The sequence below is a fragment of the Dasypus novemcinctus genome, chromosome 4 (assembly GCF_030445035.2).
Source record: "Dasypus novemcinctus isolate mDasNov1 chromosome 4, mDasNov1.1.hap2, whole genome shotgun sequence".
In the NCBI taxonomy this organism is placed as follows: Eukaryota; Metazoa; Chordata; class Mammalia; order Cingulata; family Dasypodidae; genus Dasypus; species Dasypus novemcinctus.
In genome coordinates, this window is record NC_080676.1 from 73390730 (window position 1) to 73413307 (window position 22578).

At 39.5% G+C, this 22578-nt stretch overlaps 1 protein-coding gene across 2 annotated transcripts in view; it reads left to right on the plus strand.

Moving 5' to 3' along the window:
* TFRC (transferrin receptor) overlaps positions 1 to 22578 on the plus strand; it is a 74345-nt gene that overhangs the window by 35748 nt on the left and 16019 nt on the right. The window contains exons 1-9 of one of the 2 annotated variants that reach the window (XM_004465856.5): positions 9857 to 9984; positions 15206 to 15264; positions 15799 to 16009; positions 16514 to 16724; positions 18348 to 18497; positions 18704 to 18809; positions 20608 to 20721; positions 21349 to 21447; positions 21838 to 21977. In XM_004465856.5, the coding sequence (XP_004465913.2) occupies positions 15229 to 15264; positions 15799 to 16009; positions 16514 to 16724; positions 18348 to 18497; positions 18704 to 18809; positions 20608 to 20721; positions 21349 to 21447; positions 21838 to 21977 (1067 nt within the window). In that variant the 5' untranslated portion in view covers positions 9857 to 9984; positions 15206 to 15228. Of the gene's footprint in view, positions 1 to 9856; positions 9985 to 15205; positions 15265 to 15798; positions 16010 to 16513; positions 16725 to 18347; positions 18498 to 18703; positions 18810 to 20607; positions 20722 to 21348; positions 21448 to 21837; positions 21978 to 22578 lie in introns of those variants that run through there. The other variant, XM_058295619.2, reaches the window with a different exon arrangement.

Sequence of the window (22578 nt, forward strand, 5' to 3'; positions counted from 1 at the left end):
GTGTTCCTGTAGGTATAAACTCAGGAGTAAATAGGACCCTTTGAAGCTGTTCTTTTTAGTTAAGGCATGGCCTACTGAATTGGGGAGAGGCGTCCTAATTCAAATTACACAGGGCCTTATAAAGAGAAGGAACTGGAACTCAGAAGTCAGAGAAGGCTGCACAAGAAGAAGGCAAAAGGCAGCACAAGCTGGAAGAGCAGATGAGCAGAGAGGATGTGGCCATGTGACAGACATGATACAGCTCAAGGAACCCTGAGGATGGCCGGCCGCTAGCAGCAGTATACTACAGACTCCAAGAGGAAGCAAGCCCAGACGATGTCTTGATTTTGAATATCTTCTGCCTCAAAATGATGAGAAAATCATTCCTATTGTTAAGCCCAAATCAGTTTGTGGTATTTGTGATAGCAGCTCTGGCAAACTAAGACAGTCTATATACTATATAACAGACTAGAGTAATGTCTGGATATCACATTACTCATAGAAAAGAGAGAAATATGGAATATGAGTACAATTAGCTAGTATCTGGCAAAACTAGATTTTGAACCCAGGTCTCTCTGCTCCCAAAGGCCAGTTCATTTCCAGTGCAGCCTGCGGAAGGCTCCTAGTGAGCTGGTGATGTGCAAGGCCAGCAAGGCGTGAGCATGGGGACAGAAGGCCGCATTCATAAAGGATAAAGTGTCTAGAACAGAGCAGTGGCAGCCTCCTCTGGATTGGTCAGAGCATGCTTCTAAAAGTGACCAGAGAATGGAAGGAAGTGAACTTGTGTCATGCAGTGGCCCTTAGAAAGGACTAGGAACTTTCAGCCTGTCCTAGACACCTGTGGCCATGACCTCAGCCTTCAAACAGCAACCAGTGTATAATAGGTAGAAGGAGAGAAAATTCAGCTCAGTGCAGGTAAAACTTTCTAACAGTCTTTGCCCAAGACTCTCTGCCTGGGGAAACGATCGATTTGCCCTCATTGAAGGGGTAAAGGAGAAGCTAGACATCCACTTGATGGAATAAGATAGAGGAATTTTGTTTCATTAATTCAACGCAAATATCTCAAACCCCTGTTATAGGCCAGGGATGGTGCATGAGTTAAAGTTCCTTCCAAACTTGAAATTCTATTATGATGGTAATTCCATTTTGCCCAGACAGGATTAAATAGACCCTCATGTCTTGTTCAAAACTTCAACTTAGATCACTGTAGAGCTGACATAAATATCCTTGCAATTAAGAACCAATTGCTTTAAAGTGGGGGCAAACTCCACTCTCTTAACCTGGATATTGTTCCTTGTTCCATCGTCTCCTTGTGGTAGCTTCCTTTTAGCACTGGGGAAACAAAAATGAATTCAATCAGCAGTATAAGGACAGGAAGCTGAAAGTTTCCAATTAGAAAAAGCAGATTAAATGGAAAATAGCACCAACCTCAAATATATGAGCTGTCAGCCCACCAGCCATTTGGAATGCATCATATTCCAATGTATCAGGGTTCCACATTTTTATTTTATGACCCTGGTCCTGGAGTAATTACCTGAGGAATCCGAGGTGAAGAAAATGAATGCAGGCACTGTGGTCACAGCTGAGTGGTTGCTATAAGGACCTACTACGTGATAGGCAGCCACGGTCCTGCCATCTCTGACCAAAGTGTATGTCACCCTTTTGGAAGCCTGTGAAAAGTCTTTATTCATCCCTGCTTTCTAACTCTGCCTCCCAACTCATAAAACCTCAGTCAATATTTGCTGAAATGTAGAGTGATAGAAAATTGAAACCGTGGGCAAAGTAACAGGGAGAAGCTGTGAGAGTTGAAATTTACCTTGGAGCAAGACTTTTATCCTGTTCACTAAAAACATGTGTGCTCTGAGAAAGGTGATGGCCTAGGACTGTGGTTTTCAAATACAGGTCACAGCCCATTGGGAAATCCAAGTATTGCGCTGATATCAGCATTTTTAAAAAATTATGTAGAATAGAACATTACTCTGGAGTACACTGCAGATGGCAAAGGTATTATTTCATGAAACTTTTGTTTTCATTTTATCTGAATACACACAAACATATATACACACCTAGGCGCGCGCACACACACACACACATATATACACACGTGTGTGTACAGAGTTACAAAATAAAATGGATGGTTTTACCATAGGGTGCAGTCAACAGTGCTCGAGAAATGATGGCCTAAGAGACCTCCATCTATCATTTCAGGCCCAGATAGGACCTCAGAAAGAGCAAATGATTTTGAATCCTCTGTTATTGAGTTGAAGGATTAATGCTTTTAAATGTAAGGGACAAGGTACTAAATGCATCTCTTTCCCCACTTGCTCTCATCTTGTGGTTTTGGTTTATGAATCCTCCATGTTCTCCATTTTTCTCTTAGGTTCTTGTTTGTAACTACGGTAAGAGGTATGTGTTTTGACTTTGGCCTTACGGACCAAGCAGTGAAGGTTCCCTCTCACACTTGTAACTTAGTTTGAGAGAAGGATGTGTTTACATTTATTTTAAAAAAACAGATAAGCATAACAACTAACTAGAACCTAGGCACAGAATTTGTTGTGTTCTTTTCCCCAAAACTTTTCCCAAACAGAAACTCTGTACATTTTAAACTTTGACTCCCTATTCCCTACCCCCACCTCAACCCTTGGTAAACTATATTCTAGATTATTCTAATTATTTCATATCATTGAGACCATACAACATTTGTCCTTTTGTGTCTGGTTTATCTCATGCAACATGATGTCTTCAGGGTTTATCCATGTTGTTGCATGTTTCAGAACTTCATTTTTTAATGGTGGAATTAACGTTTCATTGTATGTAAATACCACCTTTCGTTGGTCCATTCATCTGTTGAACTTGGGTTGCCTCTGTTCTTGGCAATTATTAATGGCAATAATGCTGCCATTAATATTGGTGTGCAAATATCTGTATGATTGTCTGCTGTCAGTTCTGAGTATATACCTGGAAGTGCGATTCAGGGTCATATGGTAAGTCTATACTTCGCTTTTCAAGGAATTTCCAATTTGTCTTCAACCATTTTACATTCCCACCAACAATGAAAGAGTGTCCCTGTTTCTCCTCATCCTCTCCAAAACTTGTAATTTTCCATTTTTAAATAGCAGACATTCCAGTGAGTGAGGTGGTTTCTCATTGTTGTTTTTATTTGCATTTCCCTAATGGCTAATGATGTTGAACATCTTTTCATGTGCTTTTTGGTGGCCATTTGTATATCTTTCTTGGAAAAATGTCCATTTAAGTATTTTGCCCATTTTTTAATTGGGTTGTCTTTTGCTTGTTGAGTTGAAGGATTTCTTTATATATTCTGGACATTAAATCCTTATCAGATATATAGTTTCCAAATATTTTCTCCCTTTGTATAGATTTTAGTTTTACTTTTATAATAAAGTCCTTGGGGGCACAAAAGTTAATTTTTATTAAGTCGTTTATCCAATTTTTCTTTTGTTGCCTGTGCCTTGAGGGTCTATCTAGTCTAAGAAACCATTGCCTAACACAAGGTCCTGAACATGTTTTCCTATGTTTTGTTTTAGGAGTTTATTTATAGTTTTGGTTCTTGTATTTAGGTCTTTCTTCCATTTTGAGTTGATTTTTGTATATTGTGTGAGGCAAGGCATCCACTGTCATTATTTTGCTTATGGGCATCTAGTGTTCCCCACACCATTTAAGAAGTTTTTCCAAGTTGAATGGCCTTGGCACCCTTGTAAAATACAAGTGGGCCTTAGATGTTAGAGTTGATTTCTGAACTCTCAGTTCGATTCCATTGGTTTCTATGTCTGTCCTTGTACCAGTACCATGCTACTTTGTAATAAGTTATAAAATAGGTAAGTGTGAGTCCTCAAACTTTGTTCTTCTTTTTCAAAATGGCTTTGGCTATTCAGGACAGTTACCCTTCCATATAAATTTGATGGTTGGCTTTTCCATTTAATTAAAGAAGGCAGTTGGAATTTTGATAAGGATTGTGTTGAATTTAAAAATTGCCTTGGCTTGTATTGACATCTTAATGATATTAAGTCTTCCAATCCTTGAGCATAGAATATGTTTCCATTTATTTAGGTCTTCTTTAATTTCCATCAGGAATGATTTGTAGTTTTCCTTGTACAAGTCCTTTACATTCTTGGTTAAATTTATTCCTAAATATTTTATTCTGTTAGTTGTTCTTGCAAATGGAATTGTTATCTTGATTTCCTTTTCAGATTGTTCTTCAACAGCTTTTAAAAAAATTTCATCCCCCCCCCCCCTGCAGTTGTCTGCTCTCTATGTCCATTTGCTGTGTGTTCCTCTGTGTCTGCTTGTATTTTTGTCAGTGGCAACCAGGAATTTGTGTCTCTTTTTGTTGCATCATCTTGCTGCATCTGTATTCTGTGTGTGCGGCACCATTCCTGGGCAGGCTGCACTTTTTTCGTGCTGGGTGGCTTTCTTTACAAGGCACACTCCTTGCACGTGGGGCTCCCCTACGCAGGGGACACCCCTGCGTGGCAGGGCACTCTTTGCGCACATCAGCACTTTGGGGGGGCCAGCTCACCACACGGGTCAGTAGACCCTAGGCTTGAACCCTGGACCTCCCATGTGGTAGGCAGATGCTCTGTCCATTGAGTCAAATCTGCTTCCCTTCAACAGCTCTTGAATGCCTTGATTCCAGTCTTACAGCTAAAGACTAGAAGAAAAGATAATCAGTTATCATCATTATTAACATTTATTGAGTAATATTTTGTGCCAAGCAAAGACATGCAAAAAGATAAGAAGCAAATGTGTTCCCCCTCGGGCAACGGACTTTGGCCCAGTGGTTGGGGCATCCGTCTACCATATGGGAGGTCCGCGGTTCAAACCCCGGGCCTCCTTGACCCGTGTGGAGCTGGCCATGCGCAGCGCTGATGCGCGCAAGGAGTGCCGTGCCACGCAAGGGTGTCCCCCGCGTGGGGGAGCCCCACGCGCAAGGAGTGCGCCCGTGAGGAGAGCCGCCCAGCGTGAAAATAGGGAGCAGCCTGCCCAGGAATGGCGCCGCACACACTTCCCATGCCACTGACGACAACAGAAGCGGACAAAGAAACAAGACGCAGCAAATAGACACCAAGAACAGACAACCCGGGGAGGGGGGGAAATTAAATAAATAAATAAATCTTTAAAAAAAAAACAAAAACGTGTTCCCCTGAAAAGATAAATAATGTTGCTAAGGAAACAGATTTTATACTTAAGGGACAAATTACAAGGATGCAAATATTAAATACAAGAAAAAGAAAAAAAAAAAAGAAGCAAACCAGGGTCTGTAATGAGCCAGATGCCCATATCTGAAAAGATAGATAGGGCTTTTGAAGGGTCACCAAGGAACATTTTTAGTGCTCTAAACCTTGCTATAAATTATATGTTTATTTATCAACGTGATAAAAGGCATTTAAGTTAAAAATCATAGCTAACATCATCCTTAATGGTGAAAGACTGAAAGTTTTCCCTCTCAGATCAGGAACAAGACAAGGATGCCCACTGTCACCACTGTTATTCAACAATGTACTAGAAGTTTTTGCCAGAGCAATTAGGCAAGATAAAGAAATAAAAGACAGCCAAATTGGAAAGGAAGATGTAAAACGTTCCCTATTTGCAGATGACATAATCCTATATACAGAAAAATCCTGAAATATCCACAGTAAAGCTTCTAGAGCTAATGAATGAATTCAGCAAGTGGCAGGGTACAAGATTGACACACAAAAATCAGTAATGTTTCTAAACACTAGCAATGAACAATATGAAGAGGAAATCAAGAAAAAATTCCATTTATAATAGCAACTAAAGTAATCAAATATCTAGGAATAAATCTAACCAAGCATGCAAAGGACTTGTACACAGAAAACTATAAAACATTGCTAAAAGAAATTAAAGGAGACCTAAATAAGTGGAACGACCGTCCTTGTTCATGGATTGGAAGACTAAATATGGTTATAATATCAATTGTACCCAAAGTGATTTACTGATACAAGGCTGGCAATCCCACATCTAGGTATATACCCAGAAGAACTGAAAGCAAGGACTCAGACAGATATTTATACACCCATCTTCATAGCAGCGTTATTCACAAGAGCCAAAAGGTGGAAGCAACCCAAACACCTATCGAGAGATGAATGGATAAGCACAGTGTGGTATTACTCAGCCTTAAAAAGGAATGAAGTTCTAATACATGCCACTACATGGATGAACCTTGAAGATACCATGTTGAGTGAAATAAGTCAGAGGCAAAGGAATAGGTATTGTATGATTCCACTTCTGTGAGGTAGCTCAAACATGCAAATTCACAGACACATATTGAATAGCAGTTGTGGGGTGATGGGAGTTAATGCGTAATGGGTGCAGGGCTTCCGTTTGGGGTGATAGAAGACCTTTGGTAATGGATGGTGGTAAGTATTGTGAATATGATTAATCTCATTGAGTTATATGTTTGGGAGTGACAGAGATGGGAAATTTTATGTTGTATTTATGTTTCCACAATTTAAAGAAAAAGAGAGAGGTTAAAGAGACTATGACAATTAAATGCAATACATAATCCTGGAATGGATGTAATAATAGAGGAGAAAACACCCAAAAGGACATTATTGGGACAATTGAAGAAAATGGAATATAGACTATATGCGTTATATCAATGTTAAATTACTGGCATTTGATAGCTATACTTAAGGTGGTTATGTAAGTGAATATCCTTGTTCCTAGGAAAATATACATGGAAATACTAAATTTTCAAGGTGCATGATGTATGCAAACTGCTCTTAAATATTTAGAAAATAGATGATAGGTAGGTAGATAGATATAAATAGATAAAAAGGTAGATGGAATGATAAAACAAATGTGGCAAACTTAAAAGTTGGTAAATCTGGGTGTGTGGGTAAGGGGTATATTGTAGTTCTTTGTATTGGTTTTTTAATTATTTGTGCAAACGTCCTATAAGTTTTAATTATTTCTAAATAAAATGTTTAAAGAAAGCCTTTGAAGACAACTTCCAATTTTCCTTTTCTTAAGCAATAATCTCATTGCCAGTTGTTCAGAACTTTTCAATTTCCATGGTTCTCCCCATCACGGCCACTTACCCACTTCAGTGGGGCTCTTGATTAGTAGTCCTTGTATTTGTATAAAGCAGTTGAAAGAGCCTTCCAACTTTTAAATTCATTTGGGAAGAAAGGGAATTAAGGGATGCTATCTCTGTGTGGCCAGTGGGGAAAGTTAGGCATAGAACCGTAGAGGTTCTACAACACAGTCAGTGACAGATCTGAGTCCATTTGCTGATTTCTAGACTGGAGCTCTTTTCTCGACATCAGTGGCTTCTCTTGTTGGTTTTCCCTGCCATTCCTCCCTCGCCGATTAGAAAGACTCCTACTTTCATCTCTAGGTGAAGACCAAAGAAAGAGAAGGGAGAATTTTGTAGCTGATGATTCCCATACCTGCTCCTTCACCGGTCATTTTCCCTGAAGCAGCTGTCATATCTCTGTAGAATAGGATTTTCACACACATCACAGGCTTATTCTCACTTCAGTCTTCAGGCAAGCTGTTCTTCTCAGATAAATTATTTATTTTTTCCTCTTCATCAACTCCAAACCTATACCAGCTTGCACACACGTCCTCCACGCCATTTTCTTTCTAACCCTACTATATGCAGATTCTGACTCTACTCCCACTGACCTAGAGTCTACTAAGTGCCAATCATTGTTTTTAGGATCTTTTGCTTGCCTTATCTTATTTACACTTACAGGAAACCTGTGAGGCAAGTTTTAGAGAGGTTACAACCCAGGCTCAAGAAAGTTGAGAATTCCTGTTCCCTTACTCTCCACATTCAGTGCTTTTCCACCACATATCTCAAGGAATTTATTTTGTTTTGTTTTATTTTGATTGACTGTGGTAACATATATGAACATAACATTTCCCATTTTAACCACTTTAAGTAAAGAATTGAGAGAAGTTAATTACATTCACAATGGTAATGATGGGATTTCTTTTAGCACATTGTGCACAGTAATTCCTTTCCAACCTCCAGTTTCCTTTATGCAACTGTCTATAAAACATGATTTTATTTGTTTACCTTTTGGAAGAACTGCAAGAATTTTGGTTCCAGGGTAAGATCAGTCTTGTGTAACCGTTTATGGAAGGTTGGATATTGAATAATACCAATTCAGTTATGACTGATAGTTTAAATAAATGTTCCCAAAAATTTATTTCATTGCAAGCATCCAAGTTACTGGGTCCAAAAGTGGGAGCTAATGCCATGTAATAATGGTATGTAATAACAACAACAAAAATCAGAGAAAAAATAATAAATCTTTGCACCTTTGTATGGAGTCGGAGGCACAAAAAAGTTGCCTCGCAGTATGTATCTCAGTATGTATAATATCTGCAATAAAGCAAAACAAAATTATATAAATCTAGTTGAAATTGCAGGGGAGGGAGAGCCTGCAAAGAAAGCTTCTAATAAGAAGGAAATGTTAAATGGGAATTGATTTGCAAAGTATCAATTATTGCTAATAAAAGCATGAATAATATAACTGACATCTTTTTGTGTAGTGCCGTCTTTGTTATTTCGTTTTAGTGAATGCAAATATTTTAAATTTGGATGTTCATAGGTTCTGTCCTGGACCTCAGTCTCCTAAACCCATTTTCCCCACGAGGTTATAAGATTTTCACCTAGGAATACTAACACTGTTTCTTTCTTTCTTTCTTTTTTTTAAAGATTTATTTATTTATTTAAGAGATCCCCAGTCAAGGAAAGTGGGGCAGGGACTCCATCGATTGTCTGAATTTCAAGGCGGCCCTTTCACAGCTAATCCGTAATCATCCCATTCCTTTCTTAACCGTTTCCTGTGGAGATCCACTAAGGTGCAGCGATACGCCTGTTTATGAGAAAAGATTTAAAAATATTTCTCTTTGGGGAGAGAGATTTGGGGGAGAAAGGATAAAGGAATGGGCAGTTTTCCTTGTTCTTCCTCTATCTTAGAGGCAAGTAAGGAGAAGGGCAGGAGCTTCAGGCCGGGAGACGGATTCGCATTTTAAAGAACTGTCTCTCGTCCTGAAGGGCTCTGACCTCTACAGCTCTACAGCGCTTTATCTGCAACTCTTTTAAGGCCCTCATCGTTTTCTCGCTTTGTGCTATTTGTGAACTTGTGTTATCTCTCTCAATAGACTGTAGCTACAGACCAGAGGGAGGGAGAGAGCGTGGATGTTTGGAAAGGGTTTAAAAAGTGACAAGAATCCAATTTTATTTACCTGCTATATATTGCGCAATCCCACAATTGGCATAATGGCAATGAAGATGAAAGTTCATCGACAGTTCTATCATCCTAAAAAAATCACTTGTTTCTATTTTCCCCTCCATTTCCTCATGTATTAAACATTATGCAAAACGCTGTGCCAGCCTTGGTCCATAAGCAGTTTTTACACATCCTAAATACAAATGTGCATTCTGCTTTTAATTTGTTTTCGTTTTTGCTTATCCCAAGTGTTTCCAAGACTGCAAAATATATACTCATAATATTACTTTAATGGCTACATAATATTCCGTCAAGGACAAACACTTGAATTTATGCAATTAATTCAATGTAAATATCCACTATTTCGGGGTAAATGCTAACTCCATTTGATCTTGCACTGCAGGGCTTGGAGGTCGGTCAAGGTTAGGCCCAGGGCTCCTGGGTATCAGGGCTGCGGCCCGCGGCTGCGGCGTTGGAGGGCGCGGAATCCGATGCACGAATCACGCGGCTCCTCCCGGCACCTGCAGCCTTGGTGCCTTCTCGCCGCTCGCGCCCTATGTGGGGATCCCAATCCGGGTGCACACGGGCGCCGGGCCCAAGGCGGGTCTTTCTCCAGAACACCTAGTTAGGTGTACGTGACACAGGATGTGACGCAAATTGGGGGCTGGAGGAGGAGGAGCCAGGCTATAAACTGCCCGTTGGGGGTGGCCATCCCTCCAAAGAGGATCGGCCGGTGGCGGTTTGGGCTGCGGCGGGTGGAGGAGGCGGACCCCGAGTGAGTGACACGCTGCTGCTAGAACTCCGCCGACCCTCCTTTCCTCCCCTCAGCTTGCAGGGCTGGCCCCAGCGGTCTCCTGTCCGGTCCTTCTCGGTGCTGCCCAGCAGCCACTGGGGGCTTCGGGGAAGCGGGAAGGCTGCGGCGCCTCAGGGCGGGCTGGAGCAGGGCCGGCGTGCGGGTGGGGAGGTGCCGCGGCGGCGCGAAAAGCGGGCTTCGGGGCCGCGCCGTGGAGCCGGCGTGGGGAGAGGGGCCGCCTTGCCGTTTCGCTCCGTCCTCTTTCTTCTCTTCCCTTCCCTTCCTCACCCCCTAGCTCGCCTCGGTCGCGGAGCGGTGAGTGGCTTCTCTAGCAGGGCTCTGAGGGCGAGGTGAGGCGTACCCACTGTCGCTCTCCGCCCCGCCATTCTGCTTCCAGCTCTCCGTGTCCCCGCCGATGACCTTTCCCCAGTAGCTCGCCCTTTAAAAATGCAGGTCCTCCTGGAAGCGCTCTAGGGTGAGGGTGAGGGAGCCAGGCGGCCGCCTCGCGCTGGGACCGCCACGCTGCGGCAGCACTGGCCTTGCGCGCTCTGCCGGAGCACGTGGCTGCTCCAGGAAGTCGACCAGGGGAACGGCTGTCGGGGGTCGGGGGTGACCTTGAGCTCCTAACCCTTCGCTTCGTTGGGGTCCCCGGGGACCCTGGCCTCACCGCTGAAAAGGGCAAAGCTGTCACCGAGTCGAATTTGAGTGGGTCACGGGCAGTTAGGTGGGGGTTCCTGTAAACCGTACATTTCGAATTTTGGTATAACCTGATCTTTTTTGCCAGGCTCTGCCCATTGGCCTTTGTGCAGGTCCTCAGTTTTCCAAAGGCTGAGCAGACTGAACGCCGCTGGTGTTCACGTTAACAAGATTGGGATTGCTCGGCAGTCCCCGCTGTAAGATGGATGATAATATGAATGAAATTTCTATTTTGTGACACCTGCACTTAGAGGCTAACTAAAGCCATTTGGATTAGAATCGGCTTCCTCCCTCAGGAAACTAGTGGCATCCTGATAGGCTGTGCTGTATTTATAAAGTCATTAGAGGCCTCTTGTGTCTTGTTTCTGATGGACATCTCACTAAGATGATGGAGGAGGGTGGGTAAGAAAATATTATCTTGTGACTTAACAGACCCTCTGCCCACTGCTTATAGTAACCTTGGGTATGCCACCTTTCCAGGAACTTGATTGCTTCCCCCCCTGCCCACCCCCCTTGGTAGGAGAATTGAAGGAGTCAGCACTATCACATAAGTATTTGGATATCGGATAGTTCATTCTAGGCTTAGATAAGCGTTTGGAATACTGAGTGCAGATTTATTTGCCTCTGAACTGGAGAGTGACCTCTTGGCAAAGACATTTAGAGATGATTTCCAGAGGTGGTTTTCCACCGTGGAAATTAAGTTAAGGCTATCTAAAGTGCTGGTCGGCCCTGGTGGGTTTTTCCTGTTTTGGATTATAATAAACAGCAATATATTTCCCAAGAAAATCCAGAGTTTAAAACTTTTTGTCATTAACGTGAGATGTTTTCCAAAGGGTGAGATAGCACCATTTAACTTTTCTCTGATGGAATGTTCTTGTCAAATAATGGTGGCTGCGGACCTACCCTGTGCTGAAATTTGTTAGACAGAGAATAGCGCAGTTGTCTAGCTAGCACTTCCTTAAGGCGAGGCAGTTATTTGCCTCCAATAATGTATTTATCTATAGAGCAAGGTTCCCATATAAACCTGAAATTAGGCGACCCTGAAAGCTAGTTCAAAACAGTCCTCTGAAGCCTTTTGGAATGCTTGTCTGTCTGTGCCTCCCTGTTTGCTTTCCCAGATGAGCACTTCACAAATAGACGGCACTGACTTCAAGTGGGCCTGCACTTCGGGATGGGCATGCTCTTTTCAAAAAGCGGTACAGGATGAAGATTCTCTTGGTTCCCATTGATTTCCTCTAATGCACTTTCATTTTAGGTCAATAAAGTTAGACTTTTAAAGATAGGAAAGATGTTGATAATCTCTTGTCAAGTCGTTATGGGTATGTATGAGTACATAAGAGGTCTGAGGACCCTGCAGAAATTTTGTAGGTTCTTGAGATCTTTCTTTTTTCACCTGGCAAATGCACAGTTATCTAAGGAAATTGTTTGCATAGCGGTTCCCTACAACTATTTGCTTGAGATCTTGAGCCCTACCAGGTAAACTTTAAAGTTTTTTACTTTTTAAAATCTCCATACCATCTAAGCTTTGCCCAGTGATTTCAGGATAAACCAGAATAGTGGCAGGAATGGGAAAAGATTCCAGGCCCACAGCTTTCATTACATACTGTTTCATATCATTTGACACTTCGTGTGCAACGTGCCCCAATACTGCTAACAAATAAAATCTCTTAATTCCCTATTGCTTACCACATAATTCAATACCAAGTGTTATAGGATATGGAAATGGTGATAACTGTCAGTCAGAGATGGCTTCACAAAGATGGCCCTAGCCATGAGTAGAACCTCAGGGAGCAGAGGAGGAACTTGAGTGCATAAAGGCAGCTGCTAGACTGTCTCATTGTGCAGTGAAATTGGTAGGTGGTAAAGATTTCTAGAGCAAAACCTCAGAAGCAAGCAGAGAAACATCATCTTCTGTGAGCTCCCAGGACTTGAAGCAGTGGACTGTCTTCCAAATTAAAGTAGGCTATAAAGTCAATAATACCAAATAAGTGGCATTCTCTCATTTCAAGGAACATGGAGTAGCAGCTTTGGGTATATAATACATAGTGTAAGTGTGTATTGGTACCTGATCCCCCAACCCCTTAGCTATGTGCATTGTATACAAACCCCTGGTTTTGAGACACCCCAAAGAAATTAACACCCTTTTCAAAAAAATAGAAATAAGATAATTGGTTTTTAAAAAGTTTGGGACTGTAGGCTAGCTAGTTTCTTGGCCAGCACTTTATCTTCCACCCCATGGCTCAAAAACATTTCAGATTTTCCTTCCATCGCATGGTTCAGAACACATGGGGCTACGTTTTACTTACCTTCATTTTCATTATTAATGTAAGAAATCGAATTTTTTTAAAAAACTTGAGGACACCTAAGATATACGAAGTGCTAATATGAATAAAAACTAAGGTGATGTTTAGTTTGTCTCTTGTGATATGATATCAGTGTTGGTGCTGACATCTTGAAATAAGTGATATTTGGCATTTAGATATTGTCTTCTACCAAAATTATCTGTTTACAGACAGGATGGTATTATTACAACTGGAATAAGAAGTTCCTCTCCCCTGCTAGTAGAGCACATAAATTAGAGTGATTTGAGTTGGAATAAAATTCCTTAAGGGGTTCATTTCAACAGAAAGCGGCTGTACTGTGTGTGAGATCATTTTGAAAGAATCACTCAAATTTGTTACATTTAAAACCTTAGAAGTAACTTTTGTGGATATCATGGAAGTTTTGTGGTCTTTACAGACGTAGAGTTAAATGAGGTTAAAATAGGAGTTGCCTATTTTCCTCTGATACGATTTCTTTTGTTCAGTCGTAGTTTTGAGGGGTTGAAATAGGAATAAAATAACTGTTTCCTCAATAGAAAAATGTACTTGAATTTTAATTGTCAAAGTCATTTTATTAAGAGCAGCTTGTTCCTGCAGACTCACAATCTCCTCACTATTTATTTGTAAATTATGTAATTATTACATAAATTATTAAATAATTTAAATACCATTATTGTCTCTTTAGTCTTAACGTAAAACTCTAAAACTTGAAGGGATGGCTGGTTCAGATGAGCGTTAAACATGAAAGTGTTTTTTCCTAGAAAATTGGTTCAGGGTGGAGCCATCTAGTTCTGGCTCTAGAGATTGGGTTGGTAGAGTTCTGTGCAGTGGTAGTGATAAGGTTTTTGTACCAGAAGGGGAAAGAGATTGTGTTTCTAAGAATGTGATCTATTGCTTATTGGCTCTAACCTTTAAAGCTTGGGTTTAAAGAAACATTTTGCTTACAGGTTTTAGATAGAAGACTTTTTCTAATGCCAGTTTACATAATGTCCTTCATTTTACAATCTGCCTACATCTCACAGCTTCCTTGGGGCCATGTGGGTGTTCAGTGCGTTCTAAGTTGGGTTTATATGGGAAAAACCTTTGCATCAATCATATGCAATAAATGTCCATTTTATAAATTTCAAACAATACCACTTTAAAGCATCTAGATGTTCTTAAGCTAAATTAATTAGAAAATACAGGTTTTAGCTAATACCAGTGCTTAACATAGGACTTTCTGTTGGTTACAGAGGTGCATTTTGTTTTGAATAAAATGAAGATTCATTTCTTAAATTTCTGGAGAAGAAAACATAATTTCTATAACCTAGTAACCTATCAAACTTCATTTTTAGATTATCATTTTCTTTTTTACCTTGAACAACTAACTTATCCTTTCAGGTAATTGGAGTTCAGCTATAAAATAGCATAATTGGTGTTCTTTTTTCTGTTCTTTTTGGGTCAAAAACCTACCAAATCATATGCAGGAACTGTTCAGTTAGCCATAAGAATCTGGATTTCTGTCTTTTTCTTTTGGAGATGCTTTGTTATTGGTCTTTGTAGTGTGACCAGTCTTGACTTAATTCTATGTTAGTTTTTTGTTTGTTTGTTTGTTTGTTTTTGGGTCCCTTTTCTTATGACTACTAAATTTGATTACTTAAATCTACTTACCATGGATGATATTTTAACTATTTTTCACCATGTTTTTAATTTTGAAAATTTCCAAGTCTACAGAAAATCAAAATATTAGTACAGTGAATTCCATGTACCCTTTATCTAGATCCACCAATTAATACTTTGCCACATTTGCTTTATTTCTTAAATACTTTTTTACTAAGCTATTAAAAGTAGTTACAAACATCATGATACTTTATCCTTAAACTCTTTAGCATTAATATCTAAAGATGTTTTCCTCCAAAAACAGAATACTCTTCACACACACCCCAAAATCTATTATTGGTACACTGCTGTTATCAGGTATATAGTCCATATTCAAATTTTGTATTTACCCCACTAATATCCAAGTTGTCCCACACTCCCAATTCAGGATCATACTAAATTTGTCATATAAACTAAATATTTTTGTTAATTTTCTAGAAAGGCAATAATATATTTTTAATAATCTAGCTTGAGAATGAAAAGCTTCCATCACTAATTTGGTATAGTGATATCTATCTCCTTATATTAACTTTCTCTTCTAATACTAGATTCCTCTGTGTGGCAGCTTAGAATGATGGATCAAGCCAGATCAGCATTCTCTAACTTGGTAAGCTCTTTTAAGTTGTATTTTTGTGTCACCAGTTCACAAGAATAAGAAGGCTATAAGTATGATTGATTTAGGACCAGTAAGCATGAAACAGTTCCCAAAGCTACTATCTAGTTTTCAAATATATTTGAACTGGTGGCCTTGAGTCATAACCCATTCCATAAAAGAGGGATATACTCGATCTTAAGTAGGATTAATTATGAAAAATCTTATAAGAAGTTTCAGGGTAGTTTGGGTGTGGTGGAGGGGGACAGCCAAGTAAATAAGATGAACTGAAGAAAGCACTATCGAGGTATATAGTAGTAGGCATACGAAACGGAAACTCTGAATGGAAAGGCTGAAGGGGAGGTAGCAGTGACAGAACCAGACACCTGGAAGAATGTTGGTCTGAAAGGGGAACTTCTTTTCTGTAATAAGCCCTAGGAAAGGCATAATAACAAGAATAGTACCTGACTGAAGTTTTCATAAATGTTCTTATTTCCTTTGTCTTCTCCTCCATAATGCTTGTTTTCTCTCTCTTCTTAAAAATTGCAGTTTGGTGGAGAGCCATTGTCATATACTCGGTTTAGTCTGGCTCGGCAGGTAGATGGTGATAACAGTCATGTAGAGATGAAACTAGCTGCAGATGAAGAAGAAAATGGTGACAATAACATGGGGGATAATCATGCCAATGTCACAAAACCAAAAAGATTTGGTGGAAGTATCTGCTATGTGACTATTGCTGTCATCATCTTTTTCTTGATTGGTAAGAATGGCCGTTAAAAGTTTTTGTTCCTTGCAACCAACTCTGGGAAGTCTGTTAATTTAGCTCAGCCAACATTTATTTCATATTTTTTAAGTGCCAGTGTTCTAGCCACTAGGAATACAAAGATGACTTAAGATTCTCTACCTGCCATACCTTAGAATTATGGGAGAAGAGAGACATGTGAATTAACTCAATATAATGTACAAATGTTACACTAGAAATATGCACAGAATATTTGTAGCATACAAGTCCAGCGTAGGGGTTCAGGTGAAGAAGAAAAGATACCTATGCTTTGAACAGGTAACTGTTTAAAATAGTTACTAGGTAATTTATTGGATTGAATAGTTTAAAATATATAAATCTAAAATGCATTATTTCTCCTCAGATTGCTTAGAATTTACTTAAAATCAGTATTTTCAAGATTTAGCTACAGTTAATAATTCCTATAGGGATGTATTAGAAATGAAATTGTAAGTGTTCAGCTCTGAATCTTTTTATCCTTAGGATTTATGATTGGTTACTTGGGCTATTGTAAACGTGCGGAACGAAAAACTGAGTGTGAGAGACCGGCAGCAACAGAGGCTGGGAACACAGAGGAGACATACACCCCAGATGCAGAAGACTTCTTCCCTGAAACACCTCACTTATTTTGGGGAGATCTCAAAACAATGTTGTCAGAGAAACTGGATAACACAGAGTTCACTAGCATCATCCGGTAAGCTCCAGTGACTTCCCAAGCTCAACCTTAATATCTAAAGAAATACTTAGGGATTATTAGATGCAGTAAAACCAGAAAGAGTGACAGTCAAGGAAAAGGTTTTTAAAGTAGGGGAGACTTCCCAGGATTAGCTAGAGAGTAAGGGGTCAGTATAGAATATAAACTATGTTGAGTAGGGAGAAAAGTTAGCAGAACACTTATTCTGTGGACTCCCCATTTTTTAAAAAAATAGTTCACAGATCCTTGACCTTTTGGCCATCTGGTTCTCTGTACTTATTGCTTACTGTCAGATTTTCTCCTCTGATTTTCTTTTTATTTCTTTTTTTTTTTTTAAGATTTATTTTTTATTTATTTCTCTCCCCTGCCCCCTCCCCCCAGTTGTCTGTTCTCTGTATCCATTCACTGTGTGTTCTTCTGTAACTGCTTCTATCCTTATCAGCGGCACTCGGAATCTGTGTTTCTTTTTGTTACATCATCTTGTTGTGTCAGCTCTCTGTGTGTGTGGTGCCATTCTTGGGCAAGCTGCACTTTCTTTCGCACTGTGCGGCTCTCCTTACAGGATACGCTCCTTGCACATGGGGTTCCCCTACATGGGGAACACCCCTGCATGGCAGGGCACTCCTTGCGCTCATCAGCACTGTGCATGGGCCAGCTCCACATGGGTCAAGGAGGCTGGGGGTTTGAACCGCGGCCCTCCCATGTGGTAGTCGGACGCCCTATCCATTGGGCCAAGTCCACGTCTTGTCTGATTTTCATCTTACCCCTTGTAACACTGTACTAAGCGCTGCTTCTGCCCACAATGTCACCAGTAACCTTCTCCAGATCTTGATTGACTTGACTACAAACTTGAGATGTCTTAAGTCTTCCTTGATTTCTTCTGGTTCTCACCCATTAATCTATGCTGGAAGATGTGTCCTTAAGGCTCCTGCCCTTCGATTTTTAGTATCTTCCTTGGACACACATCTAGCTCTGTGTAATGAACAGATTCATCTCTTACCTTTTGCTAGCTTCCTACAGTTTCAATGGTACTATAATTTTTTTGGTCTTAAAATAGAAATCTTGGCATTTTTGCTTCATCCTGTGACTACTTTTGCATATACTATATATAAGACATATAGATTTAAAGTGATAGTATAGCCTACAAAAACAGACTAAATAACTAATATAAAGAGAATGTGTCAAAGAGCCTGGGAGCTCAGACAAGGAACAGTTTTGCTTCCAGAGGTAGGTGAAAATTGAAGCTGTGCATCTTGAGAACACCAACTGTCACCATCTTTCATTTTGATTTACAGATCCTTTTGGAAGCTAATCACTTCCCCTAGAACTACCCTCAGCGATATATTTTATTAGGATGGGACTCTTAAAGGGGTGCCTTGAAGTGTGGATAAAGAGGTTTTAAAAAGTTTGAAGATAAAAGTAACTTCAGATATTGAGCTCAATTTATTTTTCTTTCAAGTTTGTCTCTCTATGATCAATCCAGAAGTTTTGAGTCAGTCAATTTTACCTTAACTGGTGAAGGATAATATTGAGTCATTATAAAACAGTTTGCTTGATCCTTAAGTTAAATGTGTATTTTAAATTAAACTTTGCTTCTTTTTACATTGGTGTCTTCCCCTCCAGCCAGCTGAATGAAAATGTATATGTCCCTCGTGAGGCTGGATCTCAAAAAGATGAAAATCTTGGATTTTTTATTGAAAATAAATTCCATGAATATAAACTCAGCAAAGTCTGGCACGATGAACATTTTGTTAAGATTCAAGTCAAAGGCAGGTATGTCGAAATACGATAAACTATTTTATAAAGGTAGCTACTATCAAGTGTGTGAAATAAAACAAGGACTTCCAAAGTAAATATCAGGTCTGAGATTTAGAGTTAAATTTCAAGTAACCTAATGCAAGTGAAATGCAAAGTATTTAAAAACGTTGGATTTTTTTCCAGGATGGTCTTAACTTCACCTTAACTTATTCTTTTTTTAGCACTAATCAAAACTCGGTGACCATAGTGGATGCAAAAGGTGACATGCTCTTCCTGGTGGAGAATCCTGAGGGCTATGTGGCATATAGTAAAGTCACGACAGTTACTGTAAGTAAGCAAAATAGTGCACACACTTTTTCCCCCCTGTTGAATGGCTTAAACACTCTTTGTGTCCTTGATGATTTTTAGGAATTAGAGTTTAAATTTACTTGTGAAATGTGACTGATCATGAGATTTTCTTGTTCTCAGACCTCTAGTGTCTTCCCACCAGAGTTAAAATAAAACCCAAAGTTCAGGGAGCAGAGGTGGCCAAGCATTTGAGCACCTGCTTCCCACATTGGAGGTCCCAGGTTTCATCCCCGGTACCTCCTAAAAACAAAAACAACAGCAAACAAACGAAAAAAACAACTCAGGGGAGCTGTTGTGGCTCAGTGGTTGAGCGCTGGCTTCCCACATAAGAGGTCCAGGGTTCAGTCCCTGGCCTGGTACCTCAAAAAAAAAAAACCAAAAAACTGAAATTCTCACCTTGGTCTGTAGGACCCTGAATCATCCTGTTGCTCCCTCTTCACTCGCTCTGCTCTGGCCACCCCGGCCTCCTTGCTGATCTTCAGACACTCAGACTCAAGCAGGCTCTCATCTCAAGATCTTCATACCTGCCTGCCCTCTGCCTGGACCGCACTTCCCTAAACATCAGCAGAGCTTGTTCCCTCACTTTGTGTGAGTCTCTTTTTTGTATTACCTCATAAGTAATGAGGTACCTTTTCTAAAATGTCCCCCCTTTAATCACTTTCTCCTCATCCAGCTTTATTTTTCTTCAATAGCATTTAGAGCACCTGACATTACCTATTCGTCTCCACACTAGACCATATGCTACCCAGAAGGGTAAGCGTTGGTTTGATTTACTGCCATAGCGCCAGAGCCTTAGACAGTGCCTGACACATGGTAGTATTTGCTGAATGAATGCAAACATCAGATTCCCTCCTACGTGGGGTCACATATAAATAATCATCTTGGCTGGGGTATAGTGTTCACTTGATTCTATAATGCTTGATCTTTTCAAAATTTAGTACAGACTAGTACAGAAATAGAAAACAGCCTGATTGAATAGATCATTTCCAGGTTAACCACCACATATTTGTTTATCAGGTGTACATCCTGACAGTTGCTTTCTGAGCTGGGTGAAGTTTTACGGTCATCCTCTGCTTTCCTGGTGACCTGTGCTGAATTGCTTTTCCTGTCTCCTTACAAGTCAGGAGTTTGGGGGTGGGTAGATAGTTTTGTTAAAGAATGTTGAGAGTTTTAGTTACCCTGCAGGTGCTCTCTATTCAGATGTTCGGTGGTTAATGTCTGTTTATAGTCGTTCATCTAAATTCATCTAATAGAATTTGGAAACATTATGATAACTTTCTAAACATGTAAAGGTTGGTCTTTGCGATTCACTTTATTTTAATAGATGTTTAACAGTTTTTCAACTGATTGATTATCAGACCTTTCAGTTACAATCTAGTGCTGTATATGTTTTCAGCTGTCAGGCTTAGGTGTGGAAACCGTGTGTAATTGATGCCGCCATGGCTAGCTGACAATATTAGTATTAATATAATTTAACACATCCTGCTACCCTTTCTCTTCCTACAAAATATCTGAGGTAATGTAAGATACCTTTTAGATGAAAGGCAGCATGGGATACTGAAAGACATGAATATAGGAGTCCAGAAATCTTGATTTCACTCCTAATAACCTTACAGGTTTTGACTTTAAAACTTTTATATATCCTTTCTGGACCTTGGACTTTTTTCCCTCTTTTTGTTTCCTCCCTTAGGCTTGATCCAGAAAGATCCTTCTGCCTCAGATTCTATGACTGTTCTAATACCACAGTGCTCATTAAATCTAATGTCTTATGTTCTAGGGTAAACTGGTCCATGCTAACTTCGGCACTAAAGACGACTTTGAGAAATTAAATTCTCCTGTGAATGGATCTTTAGTGATTGTTAGAGCAGGGAAAATCACTTTTGCTGAAAAGGTGAGCAGGGGTTGTCAACTACTTGCATATCAGTCTTCAGTTAAATAATACTTCTTCCTAATTTCCTTAAGTTTTGAAAAACAGCAGCCTTGAACTTTTATGCCTGATAATATAATTTATTAATGTGCTCATCAAATCAAATAACTTCCAGTTATCTAAAGTTAAAGGATACATCAAAACTATGGTATATCTGCTTGGAGTATTTTGCAGCCATCATCTTTAAGTGAAAATGAAGTAATCTGAAATGCTTAAGTGAAAGCACAGTAAATTGCATTGATGTAACTGAGTTTTATGTGAATATAGAATTCATTTATAATAGCTATGTTTTATAGAAAGAAAAATTAAAGGCCAAGCCTGCACAATAGACTGGAATGGAACATGTCAAGAGAAAGTAGTTGGCTTGGATGGGTTTTATTATTTCTCTTATCTTCCAGACTCTCCTTCATGATAGGTTCAAGGGATTTTTTTTTTCGAAATGTATAAACTATTTAAAATACTCTGGGAGTATTAGTCTAGTCCTCTGCCATGTCAAGTAACCATTTGTCCTGTAGTATAAATTCAGTATATATTCTTTCCATTTTGAATGATAAGCTCTTCATTTTCTGAACTTTACCTGCTTCTCTTTAGGTTGCAAATGCTGAAAGCTTAAATGCAGCTGGTGTCTTGATATACATGGACCACGTCTACTTTCCCATTACTAAGGCAAACCTTCCGCTCTTTGGACATGTAAGTTCTTATTTTTTGAGTAAATGAGTTTTTGGGTTTTCCAAATTGTCGCTGGATTCCATCTATATCACTAGGAATAAATAGAACTTAAGTAATTTTTAAATACTTAAATACTTTTTTTCTGGTAGAGCAAGATGGATTAGATGACTTTGCAACCTAGCTATTACTTTTTGCTAAAAGTACTTCATCAACAGCAACTTGATTGGGAATTTAGCACATGCCATATAAGAACAAGCTTCACATATTATTCAACCATCTTTACTTTCAGACTGTAAGGTGCTAAACTAAGCTTGGGTTGTAGCCTCATAAAGAATCTGAGTATTACAGGGCAAGTCTTGAATAAGTGCCTCTTGAAGCTAATTACTCTTTTTTTTAAAAAAAAAAAAATAGGCTCATCTGGGAACCGGTGACCCTTATACACCCGGATTCCCTTCCTTTAATCATACTCAATTTCCACCATCTCGGTCATCAGGATTGCCTAACATACCTGTCCAGACGATTTCCAGAGCCGGTGCAGAAAAGCTATTTGAGTAAGTTTTTATTTGAACATTGTCTTCCATGGTGATATTTTATGTTTGGGGAAGAATGATACTCTAAGCTGATTTGATAAAAATCTTAAAATAATTGACTATAATTTTCCACTTTTGGGAATTTGGGGAACTTCGTTAACTCGGTATAGATAAAAATGAAAATTTTGCCTCTTTAAGTAACCTTAATAGACACTAGATTTATCAACTGTAGGGGTCCCTGTTAGTTTACCCAGTGAATTCCTTGTATAATGTTTCTGGCAAAGCACTCAATAGCCTGAGGTGACCCATTCAAGTATAGAAGATTCCCACCTGGTATTGGCATAGAACAGAGAATCAGAGGACCTGGTTTCAGACCTTATGTAGCATTTATGTGCTATGTGATGTAGAACAAGGTACTCTAACCTCTCTAATCCTTTCTTCAACTTAACTGGAGAGATGAAATGTCATCTGCCTAACAGGGTGATTGGTCTCAAATTAAGAGCATCTGCAAAAAAGGGTTTTTTAAATACTATATGACTATTAATAATGATGTCTAAAAGGCATATATAATAAGTGATTCTTACTGACTCATACCAAACTTGAAAGTGACTAATTCTACCAA